General features: G+C 44.5%; 1 protein-coding gene across 1 annotated transcript in view; it reads right to left on the bottom strand.

The window, feature by feature from the left end:
• Grin2a (glutamate ionotropic receptor NMDA type subunit 2A) overlaps positions 1–18411 on the bottom strand; it is a 254883-nt gene that overhangs the window by 40601 nt on the left and 195871 nt on the right. Inside the window, exons 7-9 of the mRNA XM_090324808.1 lie at positions 16873–16998; positions 12332–12561; positions 8086–8246 (exon numbers count right to left, since the gene is read on the bottom strand). Coding sequence (XP_090180934.1) covers positions 8086–8246; positions 12332–12561; positions 16873–16998 — 517 coding nt within the window. The remainder of the gene's footprint in view (positions 1–8085; positions 8247–12331; positions 12562–16872; positions 16999–18411) is intronic.

Raw genomic sequence — 18411 nt, 5'->3', positions numbered from 1 at the left:
TCTGGGTACAAAGCATTTAAGAACACCTCATCTTGCTAGATGGGACGGGCTCTGGGGAACTTGCCACGCCCTAGGGCTGAAAGACAGGAACAGAAAACACAAAAATGAGAGAGAGAGACTAAGAAGAGAATATCTGTCAAAAGCCTAACACTGGTCACAGCCCTATTATGTGTGAAACAAAGTACTTTCCCTAAGTCCATTTATCCAATGCTCAGCGGGATTCCAGGAGATAGGATTCCACAGATGTGGCAAATAGACTCGGGGAGATGATTTCATTTGGCAAAGGCCACAACGCTGTGAGATAGAAGAGCTAGAATGTGAAATTTGGTATTGCTCACTCCAGTGTCTACATTGGGCACTAAGAAGCAGCTCAGAGAATGTTCAATAATGTTCAGATAAAGGAACAAATCCATCAAGTATACAGGATTGAAGTTCCTAGCCAGGCACTGGTGGTACCCGCACACATCAGCAATCCTAGCTACTTGGGCAGCTGAAATCAGAAGGTTCCCAGTTCCAGGCCAGCCTGAGTAGAAAAATGTTTGAGATTCCATCTTAATTGACATAATTTCACATGGCTGAAAAATACTCCATGTGTGTGTGTGTATATATATATGTATACATAATATACATATATATGTTATTAGATACATTTTTTTCATCAAATCATTGGTGGTTAGGCATAATTTAGCAGATTCCAACTGTGTGGCGATTGTAAATAGCACTACAGTAAATATGAGCATGGGTGTCTTTCTTATAGATTGATTTACTTCTCTTCAAATATATTCCCAACTGTGTTATAGTGAGGTCATCTAGTATGTCTATTTTTAACTTTCCGAGGAGCCCCAGAGGAATGTTTTTAACTGTGTCCTGATTGTGGTTCAGTTTATGACACAAGAAACTCATCTCTTCTCCCCCCTGGGCATTCATTTCTCTTCCCCACGTCTGTGGAAGGAGGAATGATACCCTTCTTAAAACAATATTAAAGCTTTGGGTGGAAGAAATAAAGAGAGACATTTTGCTTGCTCCAGTTATGAACACAATTCTCATTTCCCAATGTTACAGGAATGGTTGCACTTGTTATTTTGTCTGGAGCAAGATGGGGACTAAGTTTAAACTTTCCACTTCCACAGCCTCAATCACAGAGGGAAACAAGGAAGGTCACCGTCTCTCAGGACTGTTACAAGGTTTAGGCAACGGAAAATGGGAATGTATTTATCTCTCAGGAAGACTAATACTATGTCATTTGCAGGGAAAATGGATGGAGCTGGGAAAAAAACTATGTGAAATGAAGTAAATCAGGCTCAGAAAGAAAAACAGCATGTTCTCTCACCCCACCATCCTATGTGGAAGTTAGATCTAAAATGCAAACATGGATGAAAATGCATGCAGAAACACATGTTCACAGACACTTTCAAATGGACTAAAGCATGTTATTCTCAAGGGTGGCTTTCCATGGTGCAAGCTCTTTGAATAATTAACAGACAGTGCAACAAACATGAGTGGCTGGAATCGAAAACCTATCGGAGAGGATGGAGTTTGAGGGGAGGGAGGCAGATGAATGGAGGAATGACACTTGAGGGAGAGATAGATGGGGGAAAAAAAAGATGTGACATGGATCAAGATACTTTAGAAAATCATACAAGTAAATGAAAAAACCAAAGTCATGCAGACAGAGCTACCAGAAAAATACTCTCACATAGACAAATCCTCATTCCCTGCAAAAAAGACTGTCACCTGCTAGTTCGAACTACCTTGCTTAGTTTCCAGAACAACTCAGGTAGCTTACACAAAACTTCAACAAAGTGAACTTTATAGAGACAAAGATATCCTAGTTAGCAAATGCAAAGGCAGAACAGTGTCTAAGGGTCTACATTTCCACCCTTACTCAGGGAAAATCATGTATTCGCCTGCAACGAGTGTTGATAAGAATTGCATGGTCAACAGATAAAAGGAAGCCTTTCAATGGCAGAAAGCCCTGGTGTTTAGGGTACTAGAAGTCCGAAGGATGAGATGAAATGACATTGGGAACCAACTGTCTGCAAGAATGGCATTGGCAAGCTTTCTGAGGAACGACTGCTTCTTGGACTGCCCTTTCATGGTAGGCAAGGCACGGTGCAATATTCCTAACATTCATCCAGCTCAGTGAAGATTCTCCCAGCTGCTGGGCACAGAGGCCATCGCACAGGGCTGTATGGATTTAACTGACAGAAGCAAAAAGCCAGACTTATGTAAATCCTAGATACAGCAACAAACACAAGAAGGAGGTTCGGAAAGACAGTGAAGGATGAGACTCGTGGGACACATTTTTATTAGTATAAGTAATACCCGTGCTGCTGAAAATTCATTACATGTAAAAGGCTATAAAGAAAATCCATACTCCAAATCACCTAGCAATATCTCGGTCAATGTATTTCCATGTATTTCCTTTCAGTCCCTACTTTTTTCCTTCCTTCTCTCTCCCACCTCTGAATGTACAGAATCTGTGATTGCACTTCATTCAATTTCTTCCCCACCTCCAGTTTTCCTATTTTTAACACGTTTTATGGATGGCCTTGCAAATCCTTTAATATCATTTTAATAGAACTGAACAGGAAGTAATTCCAAGGACAAAAAAAAACAGAAGAAAGATGCCTCTGCTCCTGAGATTTTATTAAAGAAAAAAAAAAACAAACAACAAACCATTTCCTAACTCTGTGATGTGGGAGCAATTGTTTTTGAGCTTTATTTGCAGTGTAGGGGTGGAGCTCAGAAAACCAGGTCATTATCCATCTGACCTTCTCTGGTGATGACGCTATTTCATGGAGAACGCTGATATCTGGGCCCACCTTCGAACTCGGCAGATGAAAATGAGCCATCCATGCCTGCTTCTGTCTGACTGAGGAAACACAGCAAATAAAATTCAGCCCAGCAGCCTTCTTGAGAGAGCTGCTCTGCGCAGAGCCTACGCTCCACGTCTACCTTTGTCTTTGCCATTTCCAGCCCCCAGCACCCACCTTCTCCGGAGGACAGAAAAGAGGCTGCTGAGATTCGATCAACCCTCATATCAGCAGATACATGGGGTGCATACAATGCTGCATTATGTGCTTTATCACATGAATTTCTGATTCTCCTCTGAGCGCTAATCCTCCCCTACACAACTACCCAGCAAATACCCCTGATGGGGAGCAAGTCCGACTCTACAATACCACTCCACTCAACAGTTTGCTGGCTAATCAACTAGTATTACTGGGCTTGAGACTCTTCATCTCCTAATGAGGATAAGAATGCCCTCCCCCCACCCCGCAGCTCACAGGAGCCTTGTAAAGACTGAGACACTTAGGCCCAAGCTCCCAAATGATGTGGTCTCCATAAATGCAGAGATGGTATAGAAATGTGACAGTGCAATCCACAGGTTCTATGGACCTGTGTACCATACACGTGGTATCCCCTGGAGGTCTGGTGGGAATAACTCCTAACCACACTTCCTCACCCTTATCCTGTCTATTCCAGATCTCTCTCTTTCTCTCTACCTTCAGCGAATTACCTCCCAAAGCCTGGGGGTCGCAGATGGCTGAGTCACAGGCCATGGGTACCAATGCATATTCACGATGCTGTCCCTCTTGAGAGCGTGTGCTCAAGACTGTAGGATCAAGGCTCAATTTGCCGTGAAGTCATTTTTGATACCTGCCAGGAGACATGACCTCCTTTCTCCTTTTGTGTTTTACAGACACATCAAGGACAGTCTGAGCTTTGTAAACAAGTGCTCGCTACTCACAGGATAACTCTCCTTAAAATAAAATTTAAAAAAAAAAACAACCCACAAACACACACAACTGTATAAAAAGACTCTGCCAACACAATGACTGAAATACGCACAGGAAAACCACAGAATGGAGAGAAAATAGTTGCAGATCATGCATTGGATAGGTGATGAGCGAAACACAGAGAATTCCTGAAAGTTACAGTGACATTCAAACCGGGGCCAAAGCCTGAGGGGATGCTCGTTCAAAAGAAGGCGCACAAAGGACAGACAAGCACGTGAAGTGTGTTCAGCATGGCTGCACGACTCCTTCAGGGGATGGGAGTCCGGATGGCACTGCTGGAAAAAAGGAAAGACACAGAGCAAGAGTGGAGAGAACGCAGAGATGTGAAAGCCCACATGGACCAGTAGCAAGAAAACTTCTGGTCCATTGGATGATTCCATGTCTGGGTAGATACTAAGAAAAGATCCAATCAAGGACTCAGAGAGATCTTTATCCACCTATGACCATAGCAGCATTATTAAAAAAAATAGCTGGAAGGTAGAAGCAATGAGATTGCCGATGAGAGGATGGATGGATGCCTGTATGGGGAGTATTAGTCATCCTTGAAAAGGAAGGAAATTCTGCATGGGCTACAGCTAAAGCAGATCCCCCCCCCAAAACATGGCTACCGGATATCAGCCAGTCACACAAAAGAACACATCTGCCTCGTGGTTCCATTCCAGTAAGGGGCTTAGAATAATCAGAATCACAGGGGCCGGACATAGAAACATGGTTACCAGTGACTGAGGAGGGGAGAGAACACAGAGCTCTTGTTTAATGGGTATGGAGTTTCAATTTGGCAAGATACAGAGGTATTCGATACCTGGGGTGTTAATTCACATAACGAAAGTCTTGTCCAGGAAGTCTTGAGTTCAAACCTCAACACAATCTATTTTTCATATGCCTCTCTTTCAAATAGATTGTTTAAAACTGAATTTCCTCTAGGATATCTGACATAAAATTTTAGCACATCTCAAAAATCACCTGGACTGAGGGTAGAGGATTAGAATTGAAGTTTCTCAGTTTCCATGACGAGAGACAAAGTCCCATGCTGGGCCCAGGCACCTGCACTGGACGAGCTGGCACGGGACTCACGCACCGACAATAGCTGATCCACGTTAGGATTGGGGATTGCTTTTTCCCAAATCTATCCCTGCGAAATTGACAGTAGCTTATCTGACTTTTAACAAAGTAAGTGATGCAAATAAAAGAATCTCAGAGCTATTTCAGAGATCAAACAGTTCATCCCTTTCATGTGTTAGAAGGGGGACTGGGGCTCAGAGAGGCCAGATGACTTGCTCAGAGCCACAGGGGGCACCGTGACTCAAACCCAGCGGGAAAGCCAGGGCTCTCACCCAATCAGAATCCAAAAGATTCCATGGTCACTTCAGCTGAAGACAGGGAGGCAGAGTGGAAAGGCAACCCCACTGCTCATCTTCTAATATACTTTATGACTCTGGAATCACATATATGCATTATGTATTCAAACTTTAGTATTTAGATAATTAACCAGGGACCTTGTTAAGCACCTTGTTAATGTTCTGCCAACATTAACCCCCTTGAAACTGAATCTCCAGCAGGTACACTACTGTGCACTCACCCCTAAGGGTATGGAGTTACTTCCTAAAGAAGGACTTGTACCCCTTTAAGTCTTAAAGTAACAGCATAAAGCCTCCTCACGAGAAATTGAGTGTAGAGTGAATTGCCATCTGCCCAAGTTTTCTTAGATGGATGTCACAATTATCCTAGCTTTTCCAGAAAACAACTCATACAATTTACAGCCAGTGATGGGTTTCTATTTCTCTCATCTTCTACTATTATGATTATATTTAAAAATTGGAAAAGAAAGAAATCCACCCATCTTTGAGCACTGGGTAATCAGTGGATGAGAGGGAGCTAGACAGCCTTCCATTGCTGTCTCCATGGCTGTCATCCACACTGCTTTCCTAGTCTGCCCATAGCAACTACATGGATTAAAAGAAGTGGCAAGAATTGAACAAAACCCACATTTGTGCTGGACAGTCATCAAAAACTGGTCTTTTCTGGTATTGTACCTAGTAAATTTGAGAACATACCTACTGAATAACCCAGCAGTTCCAGACTTACAAGTACACTGAGAAGCGAGGTTCTGGTGGCTCACACCTGTAATCCTAGCTACTCAGGGTGCTGAGATCTGAGGATCATGGCTCAAAGCCAAGCCAGGCAGGAAAGTTGATGAAATTCTTACCTCCGATCAACCAGCAAAAAATATCTGGCAGTGGAGCTGTGGCTCATGTGGTAGAGTGCTAAGCTTGCACCCAAAAGCTCAGTGACAGTGCCTAGGACCTGAGTTCAAACCAAGAGAAACGTACTCACTTATACAAGTCATATGTAGAAATGTCTGTAGAAGTACTAATCATAGCAAGATTAGAAGAGAGAAAGGTTGATACAGTTCAACAATGGAAGTGTTCACAGCCATGGGACACACACAGTGGTTACCCCAGGCCATAGTCTCCCAGAATGCAGAGCCAAAATGAGAGCAAGCTTATGGCTCTGCATGTCGAAATGGTAAGGATAGGTGGCCTTGGACTTCAAAAGTGAGGACAGTAGCTGGGATCTGGTGGCTCATGCATTACTCTTAGCTACCCAGGAAGCTGAGATCTGAGGATCGAGGTTCAAAGTCAGCTTGGGCAGGGCAGCTGGTGAGTCTCCATTCTCCCATTAACCAGCAAAAAACAAAGCCAGACGTGGAGCGGTGGCTCAAGTGGAAGAGCGCCAGCCTTGAGCCCAAAAGAGTATGGGACAGCAGCCAGTCCCTGAGGACTGACACACACATTTAAGAGTGAGGCTGGCGGATGGAAGAGAGTGGTGGCGGGAGGAGGGTGTAGGGATTACTGACAGGTGGCCCGCTGTATGGAGCCATCAAGCAGTATATTTCACATCGGAGAAACTTTGTTTCGCAATTTTTGTTAGGCTTTCATTTAAACTTTAAATGGTCTACACGTCAGGGGTAGAGCACTTGCCTAGGATGTAAAAAGCCTTGGATGTGATAGCAGCCTGGAAGAAAAGAACCCAAGTCGGCATAAATCAATGCCTACCCAAGTGCTCTCCCTGACTCTACTGAGGGACTCACATGGGATGGAAGGGCAGAATGTTTTCAGCCAACACCCCCAGGAAGTGAGGGGCAATCTTGGCTCCATGGCTTACAGGGACCCCTAGATCTCAAGTCAGACGAAGCAGGCAGCAAGAAGGAAACGACTGCAGTCAGGTTCTCAGCTCAGGAAGCCCCGATGACTCAAATCCTCATGAAAAGTTAATTTTCTAGATAATCAAAACTTCTCTCATTAAACAACTCTTTCATTTCAAATGAAATCATTTTTAATGGAATCCTTTCTAAATTGTATTTCACACATCCCTGACTTCCTGAAGATGCACGGAATAGAATTTAACCTTTCAACAAATGACAATAACAATTAGGTACCATCTTCGTAGCAGGCACTACTCAAAATGCTTTGGAGCAACTTTTCTCCCTGGCTCATCACAGAATCCTGACGAGGGGGGTCTTGGCATTGTCCCCATCCTTCCTACGAGGCCTTTTGAGGTGAAGCCACTGCCACACGAGGTCACACAGTGAGCACTGGAAGCAGGAAGTTGAGACAAAGCCTAAACTCCTTTATCCTCCCTACAGTTTCACTGATGGAGGACGCAGGCCACCCCTTAAGACCAACTCGTGTACCTTTGAACCCTCATTGCTTTCTTCTCTTCCTGTTCTTTTCACTTCATCACCACCTCCCCGTCCAGTATCTACCCCACGGTGCCAAGATGAAGCCAGGATCTCTTGCGTGGTTGGCTAATGCTGGTTGGCTAAGTGGGGGTCACATCCCCACTTCACTCAGTCATATTTTACCATTAGTTTGCACAACTTGCTGCAATTAGCAAGCTACAACTCCCCCCCCATACCCAAACAAGAAAAACACCACTCCTGTCTACAGACTAATACAAATAATCTTTGTTTTCCATTTCTTTGAACTCTCAACCTTATTAGATCTTTCTCTTGGGCTAAAATAACCCATGGAGTTAGAGCATCTTCTTTATCGGCTTAGGAATCCCTCTGGTTCTCTGCATTCCAGAGTGTCCTAGATTTGTCTTTTGTTAACGTAGCTCTGAAGGAAATCTGGGATGCTCATCAGATTAAGAAAACTCCTCCCTCCCTCCTCCTCCTCCTCCTGGGTCCATCCGGCTGCTGTGGCTCTCCAGAAAATACTATGGCGGTACAGATAAGCACCAGGCCTGCAGAGAGTCAAAGAGACCCCCCCAGCCTTACCCCGTTTTCAAGCTGACCAAGGCGTCCTCCACTCCCTTCTGGTTGAATTTGGTCATGTACTGGTGCATGTACGGGTAGTTATTCCGAATGTTCCTCTCTGTACTTCCATTGGGCACTGTCCCAAACCGAAAAGGTGGAGAGTAGTCATGAGGTCTCTGAAACTGGACAGAGAAAAGACAGAGACAGAGAGACAGACAGACAGAGAGGGAGAGAAGGATGAGGAAGGAAAACAGGAGAAAGAGGAGAAGAGAATCATTACCAATCATTTTGTTCTAGTGACAGGAGTTAAACACATGTGTTATTAGTACAGGACAGCAAATACATGTGTGTATACATATATATGCATACACCCACATATATATGCATATGTGTGTATAAACATACACATATGCATACGTGTGTGAGTCCTATGTATAGATGTGTTCTCTCCATACATACACATACAAATATGTTGTATATACATCTACTTTTGTGCTTTCGTTGTAGCTAACTTGTTAGTTTTTGAGGCCCCATTCTTAGCTCGGCTGACTGGCTCAATAGACAGGATGGAACTTGTCTGGGCCATCATGGAGACAAGCATAAGATGAAGCCCACAGTCAATGCTCAGGAAGTGTTGGTTCAGTTGGAATTAAGGTTCTACACTGGCCCCATCCCTTTATCCACTTTTGTTGGTGGTGGTGGTTGTGGGGCTTGAACTTGGGCCTGAACATTGTTACTCAAGGCCAGCACTCTAGTCACAGCTCCACTTCCGGCTTTTTGGTGATTAATTGGAGAAAAAGGTCTCTTGAGTTTTCCTAGCTATGCTGGCTTCAAATCTCAACCCTCAGATCTCAGCCTCCTGAGAAGCTAGGTTTACAAGTGTGAACCACTGCTGCCAGGCTCACTGTATTGTTTGATTTTTAATCCTCGAACTATCCCTGCTGCATGGGCAATCTGCTTTATAAGAGAGAAAATTGAGGCTCAGAGAAGATACCTTCCCCTACTCCTGAGTGGCCTGGAATTCAAACCTTAAGTCTAGCAATCACTCCTCTGAGACCAATGCTCATGTCAGATGAGGATCTGGAGAAACCGATTATGGTAGCACATTTCTGTAATCCCAGAACTCCAGAGAATAGGACAGGAGCATTGTAAGTCTGAAGCCAGCCTGGGATACGCAGTGAGACTTCATTAAATAAAAAGACAGAAAGGAACTGAGGACTTCCACATGTGCCAGGAGGTCATGAATGCCCAGGATGGCGGAATGAAAACCAGGGCTATAATCCGGAGGTCTCTCTAACTCCCACCCCAGCAGGAACTGCCGGAGACCGTGTCCACGTGGATCCCAGAGCCAGATCAGCCGGAAGTATTACTCTTGTTTCCAGACTCAACCTCATCTCCCTATTCATTAAAATTTCTAGTTGAAAATCATTTTCCCTCGACTGGACAGGCAACTAGCTCGTAAGCAACTGTAACTGGATGTGGGCAAAGTGGTCATCCAGTGTGCAAATGATGTTTGCCTGCCAGGGCATGCTCTGCAGTGTGTGTGTGTGTATGTGTGTGTGTGTGTGTGTGTGTGTGTGTGTGTGTGTGTGTGTGTGTGTGTGTGTGTGTGTGTGTAGCAGTCTGCACTCTGGCAGGCAACTCTCCCCCTACACTCCCACCAGAAGAGAAGGCATGAGCTTTGCATGGTGGCTGCCAGCTCAAGAACATGGCATTAACAACACAACTCAGAAATCGAGATGCTGGAGTCTCCAGAGACACGGGGAGAGGGCCTCTCTGACTAAACGCCTTCTGTTCTGCTCCCCCTCTGCTGCAGGAGAGCAGTGGTGCCCTCTGAAGACTTGCTTTCTTGCTGGGCACTGGTGGATCACCCTTGTAATCCTAGCTACTCAGGAGGCTGAGTGCCAAGGATCGCAGAACAAGCCAACCTGGGCAGGGAAGTCCTAAGACTCTTACCTCCCATGAACCACCAAAAAGTGGGAAGTGGAGCTGTGGTTCAAGGGGCAGAGCACCAGCGTTGAGCACAAAAATGTAGGGCTAGCACCCAGGCCCCGAGTTCCAGCCCCAGAACAGATGCCAGGAGGAAAAAAAAAAGATTAAGTAAAATAAAATACAAATTAAAAGAAAATGAAATGGCCAGGGAGAATGAAGCAATGAACCAGGACATGCCATCATTGTGCATTCTTCTAACTTGATTCAGAGATACGCATTTAATAAAGGTATCTATCTGCCTTCTGTGTCTGTAAATCAGGGGGGACTTGATCCCCAGTAGGCCAGGCTCCATGCTGCTTCCTGCAGTGAGCAGGGCACAAGCTCAGCCTAGAGGCCTTGGGGCCAGCAGCATTTCCAGTGCCTGCAGGTAGCCTGGCCCTGTCTTCCCTGTTCCTCCCTCGCACCCACCCCAGAGAGCCCCTGCAGGCACAGATGGCTTAAGAGGATCACAGACCTAAGTGCTTATGCAGGTATTCATAATGATACACAGGAACCCCAAACCACACAGTCAAGATCTGTAGTTCGCAAACTTTCCTAGTGTAGGTCCCATTCACCTTCTTAGGAGCATTTAACTTATTTACTCTTAGGAACTTGGCAGTTTTATCTAATAGCACCAAACATTTAATTAAAAGAGCTATTGCTTTGCCTTTAAAGCTCAGAAGCATGCCCCGTGAGGATACAGTATCTGTAACTGGGTGGGTTTCAGTCAGAGCAGGTCACTCAGTGATCACTGCTTCTAATTAGTTCGTGTTGTTTGTGTTCAGATTATGTAGACTCAAATCTATGAAACAAGGGAAAATTTTTTTTTCCTTGCCTCTGAAAATAGCAATACAAAGCAGATTATGCCAACGACACAGAGAATCCTTTCATCCAAGACAGAGGACCCCTGGCCCATACAACCCCCGGTGAACCCTCATCACATCTAAGAAACACATTTCCGACACCATAACCCCACAGCTTTGCAGAACCACTCTTTGCATTCTGCAGAGGACTTTTTGGGTTCAAGACACATACCCATATGTGATTTCTTCACCTGGTCAAATTCAAGTTCACCTCCTAGGCAGCTAAGACCTCCCTAAAGGAGGAATATCTTCCCAACCCCACACCCCTACCCTGTGCCAACCCTGAAATTCAAATACACCCACAAAGAGGCTCAGGGACATAGGCCGAGGACATGGATTCGGGACGAGCATTGGACGTGGAATGTTTAGGAGAAGCAGCTCTGGAGAGTGAAGGGGCAGAAGAAAGCTGCATAAAACTGGATGCTGTGTACCAAGTAGAAGACCACCTATTCCACCCTCGGGGTGGGGGGGAGCTGTGAGAGACACCAACCCCGCCCAGGGCACCTTCTGTGAAGGTGAATCCATCTTCAATCCCAGCCTCCGGGGAAGGAGCTCGGTGCCTCTCCTCCCCTCCTCTCCCACTCTGTGCCGTGGATAAGCTGTGAAGGCTTTTCATGGACTGATTTTCTATTCAGCAGTTTTGTTGATGAATGCCAAGAGGATAGATGCAGACTTATGTCAACAAGCTACGACAGGGAGGTTTTATAAAGAGACAAATTATCTTTCCGCACTAGAGACGGAAAGTCTCTGTCTGGGCTGCAATCTCAGCACTGCTGAGTTTAGCAAGCCAGGATCTGTTTCCCAAACGACGCATCTCAATAGGAGAAGACACTCAGTTCTCCTCGATTCTTGCATCTGTGTGCTTTGCTTAAAAGTCCCTCACACTCCTCAATCGTTTCTGGGATTTGGGGCCAGGTGTTAGGCCTCCAGTCCTATGGGCAGCAAGGAGAGTGCCAGCAAAGACACCTAATTGACATCAGGAGGGAGGGATTTGAGGCATGCACTACAGAAGAGACTCCTGGCAGGTCAGGGAACCCACCAAATCCCTTCACACCAGGCGTGTCACTGGGGGAGCTCAGGGCCCTCTCCCTACCTAGCCCTCTTTGAGAAGTGTGAATTTCAACTCAAGCTACTAAAAGAAACGATGCTTTTGAGTCTTAGGACCTCAACTGCAGGTAGGGCCATATAAATTCCAGAGATGAGCACACAGGGAACACTTGGCCTCTAAATTAGACCCAGAGAATCTGTTAACCCGGGGAGGGCTCGGCTTACGGTTCTCTTCCCAACAGTTGTGTGTAGAAGTGCACAATGTGAGTGAAGGAAAGAAGAACCCTCCGGCTTTGCTCTTCGGAATTGATGGGTTGGAAGAGCAAAGGGCAGGCACCCCAATTCATTCTTCCTGAGGTGATGAGAGGAAAAGAAGGAGACCTTACCTTTTTGTCACTGAGGCCGGTCACTTGGTCCACAAATTCCTCCTGGATCATAAAGGCAGCCAGGTTGGCTGTGTAACTGGCCAGGAAGATGACCGCAAAGAAGGCCCACACGGACACCATGATCTTGCTGGTTGTACCTTTGGGGTTCTGAACGGGCACAGAGTTGTTGAACACCAGGCCCCAGAGCAGCCAGATAGCTTTTCCAATTGTAAACGAAGGCCCATGGGGTGCTGTGGAGCACAGAAAGGAGAGTCTCAGCCCCTTCTCAGGACACACACACACACACACACACACACACACACACACACACACACACAACAGACAGACGCACGTCAAGATAACTGCCACACAGCCACAGGCACTGCCCCCAGAATCGCAACCGCCATCAACTTCTCTTTAATCTTGAAAATTAGCATTTTTCTTACATTTCTAGCTAACTAGATGTTTGCCACTTTTCCTTCAAAAGAAAAAAAAAAGGAAGGAAAAGAACATCATTATGTGAAATGAGGGGGGGGCGTTGAATGTGAAGCAGTTATGACCTGTTTTAAATTTGGATTCTATGTCTATTTGGAGGAACCCATCCCCTTAATAATCATAAAGAAAGCCTGATCACACAAAAAGCAGTATGGATGGGGCTTGCTTCAGTATTCTTGTGCCATCCTCAGGGAACCAAGCAATTCAGAGGGCGTCTATGTTGAGTAGTCGCCTCAATTCAGCTGTCCTTAGCAATCGTTCCTGTTCAAATTCAGATGTGAAGTGGACATGATATAGGAATTAAACAAAATGAAAACTCTCTCCAAATGGAGATATTAAGGAGCAGAACAATAGAACCTAATTCTTCCAGCGTCTCACAGATGGAAGGCCTTTCACTGAAGGACTATGGAAAATGAACTCTTGCTAACCCAGCACATTTCCTCCCTCCGTGTATCTTTCCAGCCACAGTATGTCTCTTTTCAAGATCCTTAAATGTTCCTCAGAAGAGCTTAAGTAACAGAGGCAGAATGAGAAACACAAATGTGTGGTGACACGGCCTATGAAAACTGTGAAACACATTAATATTTTCTTTTTCGTTTCGTTGTATTATATATATTCTTATATAGAGATATATCTAATTATCATTCAGTAGCATAAAAGGTATCTCAGTATACATGTCAGTTTGTGAGTACAAGATATTGTTTTTAAGTCTTTATTTTTCACAGGGAAAATTAACTTATGCCCTCATTTCAAGAGGAGGGAAAAAGGAAAGTCTTCTTTTCGCAGTCAGTTTATGCCATTTAAGTAAATGAAGTTATGAAAAAAAAGATCTACTGGGATTTTAGTTTGCAAGGCAAAGTAAAGTGGGCAATAAATAAGGTGGGTTCAGGCTGATGGAAGTTACAGCGTTCTAGATGGGGAGCCTAAAGAAAGCAAGCTTTCTCCATCGTGGAGGCTAAACTCGGGCTCCTATCTCCTTACAATGACCACAATGCAAGACTGTAAAGAGAAGGCAGCTAATTCTAGTATCCTCAGTCTCCAGCTTTCCCATTTCTCTTTACCTAGATTTAGGATTTTGTGCCCTATTATCAGTGACCAATGATGATGATGATGATGATAATAATAAATTCAGTAAACACCACAAAGTACTTAATTTTACCAGAGATGCACAGTGGTCAGAAGTGACAGCTATTTGTGAATCAGAGACAAGACAGCGGGGATGGCTCTGTGGAAGACCTTTGGGAATTCTTGACTGAAGAATACTCCCACGAAGCCATACAACTTAGCCCCATAAAAAGCAATGAAACAGAACCGAGAATCATTTTGCACAGAGAAATAAGAAGCAATTATTTCCCGAGAGTCCGCACACTCGGACGAGCCAGGAACAGTAAAGCAGGGCTGTGGAGTTCATGAGTTCATTTCCTTCCTCATCCTAGTTCTTGTGGTGCCAGTTTCAGGCCCAGGAGGAAGGATGGCCTGTGGTGGTCTCTTCACCATTCCACCCTTACAAGGCACCTCAAATATGCACCTGCTTAGCTCCATTTCCACTGACCAAGTGCAGATCACGGGCTCTTTCCCCGCCCCCTCCCCTTGGAAAATGGTGGCATCTTCCTCGCTGATGTCCCTGCTTCCACTGGATGTCCCCTCCATTATCTTACTTGAGTAGATCATGACCTCTAAGAATGCTTGCGTCCTGTGGTCCACCTGAGTTTATCTCATCCCGTTTCCAATCTCTCTCTCACCCACCCTCCACCCCCCCTTCACTCAGTCACCCCCTCCCTCTCTTCCAACGTTCCTGTTCCTTGAACACGGCATGTAGGTGCTATCTACCAAGGCTTTGCTGCTCCCAGCTGCTCCGAGAGTCTCTCTCAGTGCCTCACACAGTTGAGTGTCTCTCGCCTTTTGCATCTCAGCTGTCTGACTTCGTGAACCTGCTTCCCTCTCTTAACATCCTGCCTCCCATTGCAGCCCAGCCACATTACCATATCACTTGGACTTTCCCCTTCTTCTTGGAATGGATTATACTCTATGATCATTAATTTATCTGAATTCCTCCAGTACTACATCCTAAGGTCCTTTGGTGTCAGAAAGTCTCTATCCAATACCAGTTTTCATCTCCTGCACGAGTGGAGTGTGGGACACAGGGTATCCGCTCAGGAAATATCCATCCAGCTGCAGTGTGAGCTCACAGCCACTCAACCTGGTTGTCACACTTGAAGATGTACGGTACTGCAATGCCATCACTCACAGAAAATGATCTCAGCCTCTGTCGTGTTGGGAAGCTCCTTCCTCGTAAATCGCTTTGCCTTTTTTTTTATTGATTGCAATATCTCTCTTAAACTCAATGCGATGATTGATGACATGTTTTTTACTCTTTGGTTATCTGAGATGGTTTACATAGCCATCGCCAGTAGTAAATGGTTAAGAAGTAGAAAGGCGTCATTAAATCCTTTTCCCTGATGGATCCCCATGACCCACAGATGGTCATGGTGAACCACCACTGTATGTGATAGACACATGCAAAGGCGATTCAGTAGTTTGAAGAGTGTTCTGAAAACAAGACTCCATAAGGCTATTTTCTTTGTATCAACTGACATCAGGACCTGCTACCATGTCAATAATTTTTCTGATATACATTCTTGAAGTTAATTGGCAAACAGCTGTTTCCAATAGTGAATCGTTCAAGTGAAAAGAATCTATGTCAGCTTAAAGTGTTGACATGTGGGGGGGCAGGAGGGGATGGTGCACTGGACTTCGAGGTCTCTTCTTATTGGGGTACTGGGGATGAAATTCAGAGATTTGTGCATGCTGGGTGAAAGCCCTGTTACTGAGCTACACTCTCACTTGGCCGTTTCTGCAGCCTACAGTGCATCCAGCCACTTCCTAGGAAGGAGATTCAGTGATAGAATCTTTCTGATACTGTCCACTTAGATGCTGGGCATGAAGGAAAATCCACTCAAAATGATGTAATATGTTTATGAACTGGCTGGCATGGGGGCTTCTTAATGAATTATAGCCAATGAATGTCTCCTGGTTCAATTTTCTGTCTACTGATTGCTCATTTATCAAGCCCAGTGCACTAAGGGCAAGCGCTGTCAAGAGGAAACTGGAACTCCTTGGGGAAGGATACCATTTTACAGTTGTGCTCCGTGCCAAACAAATGCAAATATGATTCAGCGGTTTGAAACATGTCTTTGAACTAGATCCTATAAGGCTATTTTCTTTATGTCCACTGAGATTGAGACTCGCTATGATTTTAAAATTAATTGCTTTTAACATTAATCGCTAAAACCCCCTCAAAAAAAATCCTTCATCACATCTGCTTTCTGGAAAAATTGACCATCGATAGTTCCATCCTAACCACTATTGACTACACACTAGAAGACGATTAGAACGTTTCATTTCGCTTTGTTTATTTATTTATTTCTAGGTAGAGTAAATAAATCGTTACTTGTCTGCCATTTGAAGTCAAATCAATGAGCCAGCACCAGTCATTCGATGGTTTTACCTAGGCCAATGTGTTTTAAAATGGAAACCTTCACCTATGATAAAGGAATTAGTAGCATTTGTAAGATGCTCTCCACCCACTACCCAAATTAGTCTCCCCTAGGTCCATCTTGTACAGGACTCTTTGCCATCTGGCAAGGCTAGTTTACAAGAAGCTGTCCTTCTAAACTCAAGCAGGGCCCTTGCTGCACCCTGCTTTAGTAATGTATTCCTGGGGATGATTGTGTTAGCTGATTGCCACCATGTTGGTAGAAGCATGGGAAACAGCACACCCCAGTAGCCTCCTGAACAGCTAGCTGAGCTAAACCTACAAAACAACACCAGCAGGACACCCTTCTGCATGGTAAGTGTGTATATACCCCAGCCCCAAGCCCGAGTGTTCACTCTTGCACTTCCTATGGCGCCTGGCCCCTTTCTTCTCCTGGAAAGGAAAATGATGACCTTGACCCCTTTGCTGGCCACTCTGCCTCTTGGTGAATTCTTTTCAAACCTCCTGCACCATCAAGAGCCTGCAGACCGAATGCCATCCACTCAGTATCATGCTTGGAGAAGTTGTTTACCTTTCCCTTTGGCTAAGCTTCTGTTGTACCCAACAGGACTGAAGTATTCAAAGACGAAAACGGCTATGGCCGAAACGATCAGCAGCATGACAAACATCATCACCCAGACAGAGGCGCTGAACGGTTCTATGGAGAGAGAGAGACAGGAGAGGAGCGGAAAGAGGTCATTAGAGCTCTTCCTCACTTCCAGCAGGAAGCCCAGACATCCATTTGCAAGCTCACCAAGAAGCCTGATCTCATTCAAATCTGATCATTCAAAAGAAGATAGTCATTTTTTTTAATTCATACGTTCAAACCATTTGGTATTCTACAAAATCCTTGAGATTATTTTATAAGACTGCACAAAAATAGACAAGTATATGTAACATTTTATAAACCAGGTCAAGGAGAACAGAAACAAAGGAAGACTCCAATGAAGGGAGAGTTGGAATGCAAATAAACAGGATATATGGCCCTATGTAGTTTTAAAACCATGGAGAAAACCAAAGCCCAGAATGGTGGGGCGGGAAGGGAAAGACTAGACCTAAATAACCATACAGTGTCTATAAATTGGCATGGTTCTGACTTAGTTTCCTCTCTATTTCTAGATACAGGTAGAATGACGTGTGGCGATTTCAGGAATAAAGAGAGAATGATAGCTTGCTAGGATTGACATAATATTGGGAGGATATTATCCACCACCTCTGCTGCAGACAGATGAGATCTCTATGGTTTTCAAATCATATTGAAGTGAGAGCAGGCTAAGCTGAAATTGGAAGTCATTTGAGGATATTATGTTTACATGGTAATTCAATAAAAAAATGACTGCCTTAAGAGTAGAGGCAATGAGCTGGGTGCTGGTAGCTCATGCCTGTAAATACTGGTGACTGAGGAGGCTGAGGTCTGAGACTCTTGGTTAGAAACCAGTCTGGGCAAACAAATTCAAGGTATTTTTCTTATCTCCAAAAAGTTGAAAATGGTAGTGTGTCCCAAGTGGTAGAGTGTCAGCTCTGAATGAAAAGTCAAGTGAGAGAGTAAGACCCTGAGTTCAAGCCTCAGAATTGGTATGAAAAGAGTAAAAGTGTAGAATCAGTGAAAGACTAGATGAATGGATGGTCACTTCCCCTGCACTTGACTTTTACCAGGTCATTTCCAGGTAGCCTGGGCAGAGGCATGTGTATCAGAAGGCAGGGCCAAGTCTGAATTGCTAAACCTTACACCACCCTAGAAAGGTAAGAGATACTGTGTGAAATAAATTAGCATTTCTATTTAACCTGATTAAGGGTATAAAAATTAACTGAAGTCATTTTATCCATTTATGATATAGATCTGTTAGGAAAATCAACAGAGATTAAAATGTTAGAAGTAAATATGCTTCACTTGATTGCATGACTGGAAAGAAAGTGTCTGTGGACACCCATGAATTTGAAATTCTTTTCCTCATAAGTAAATGTTTCCCCAGCTTAAAATCTAGTAAGTGCAATCACGCCTCTCCAGGAGTAGACATTTTATTATTTGTAAATTGTTTTCTTACAAAGAAAATAATAATAAAGACCCAGC

Source organism: Megascapheus bottae, chromosome 36 (assembly GCF_031878675.1).
Source record: "Megascapheus bottae isolate mThoBot1 chromosome 36, mThoBot2.hap1, whole genome shotgun sequence".
In the NCBI taxonomy this organism is placed as follows: domain Eukaryota; kingdom Metazoa; phylum Chordata; class Mammalia; order Rodentia; family Geomyidae; genus Megascapheus; species Megascapheus bottae.
Note: the sequence above shows the minus strand (reverse complement) of the source record. Positions and strands in the feature narration are given on the sequence as shown.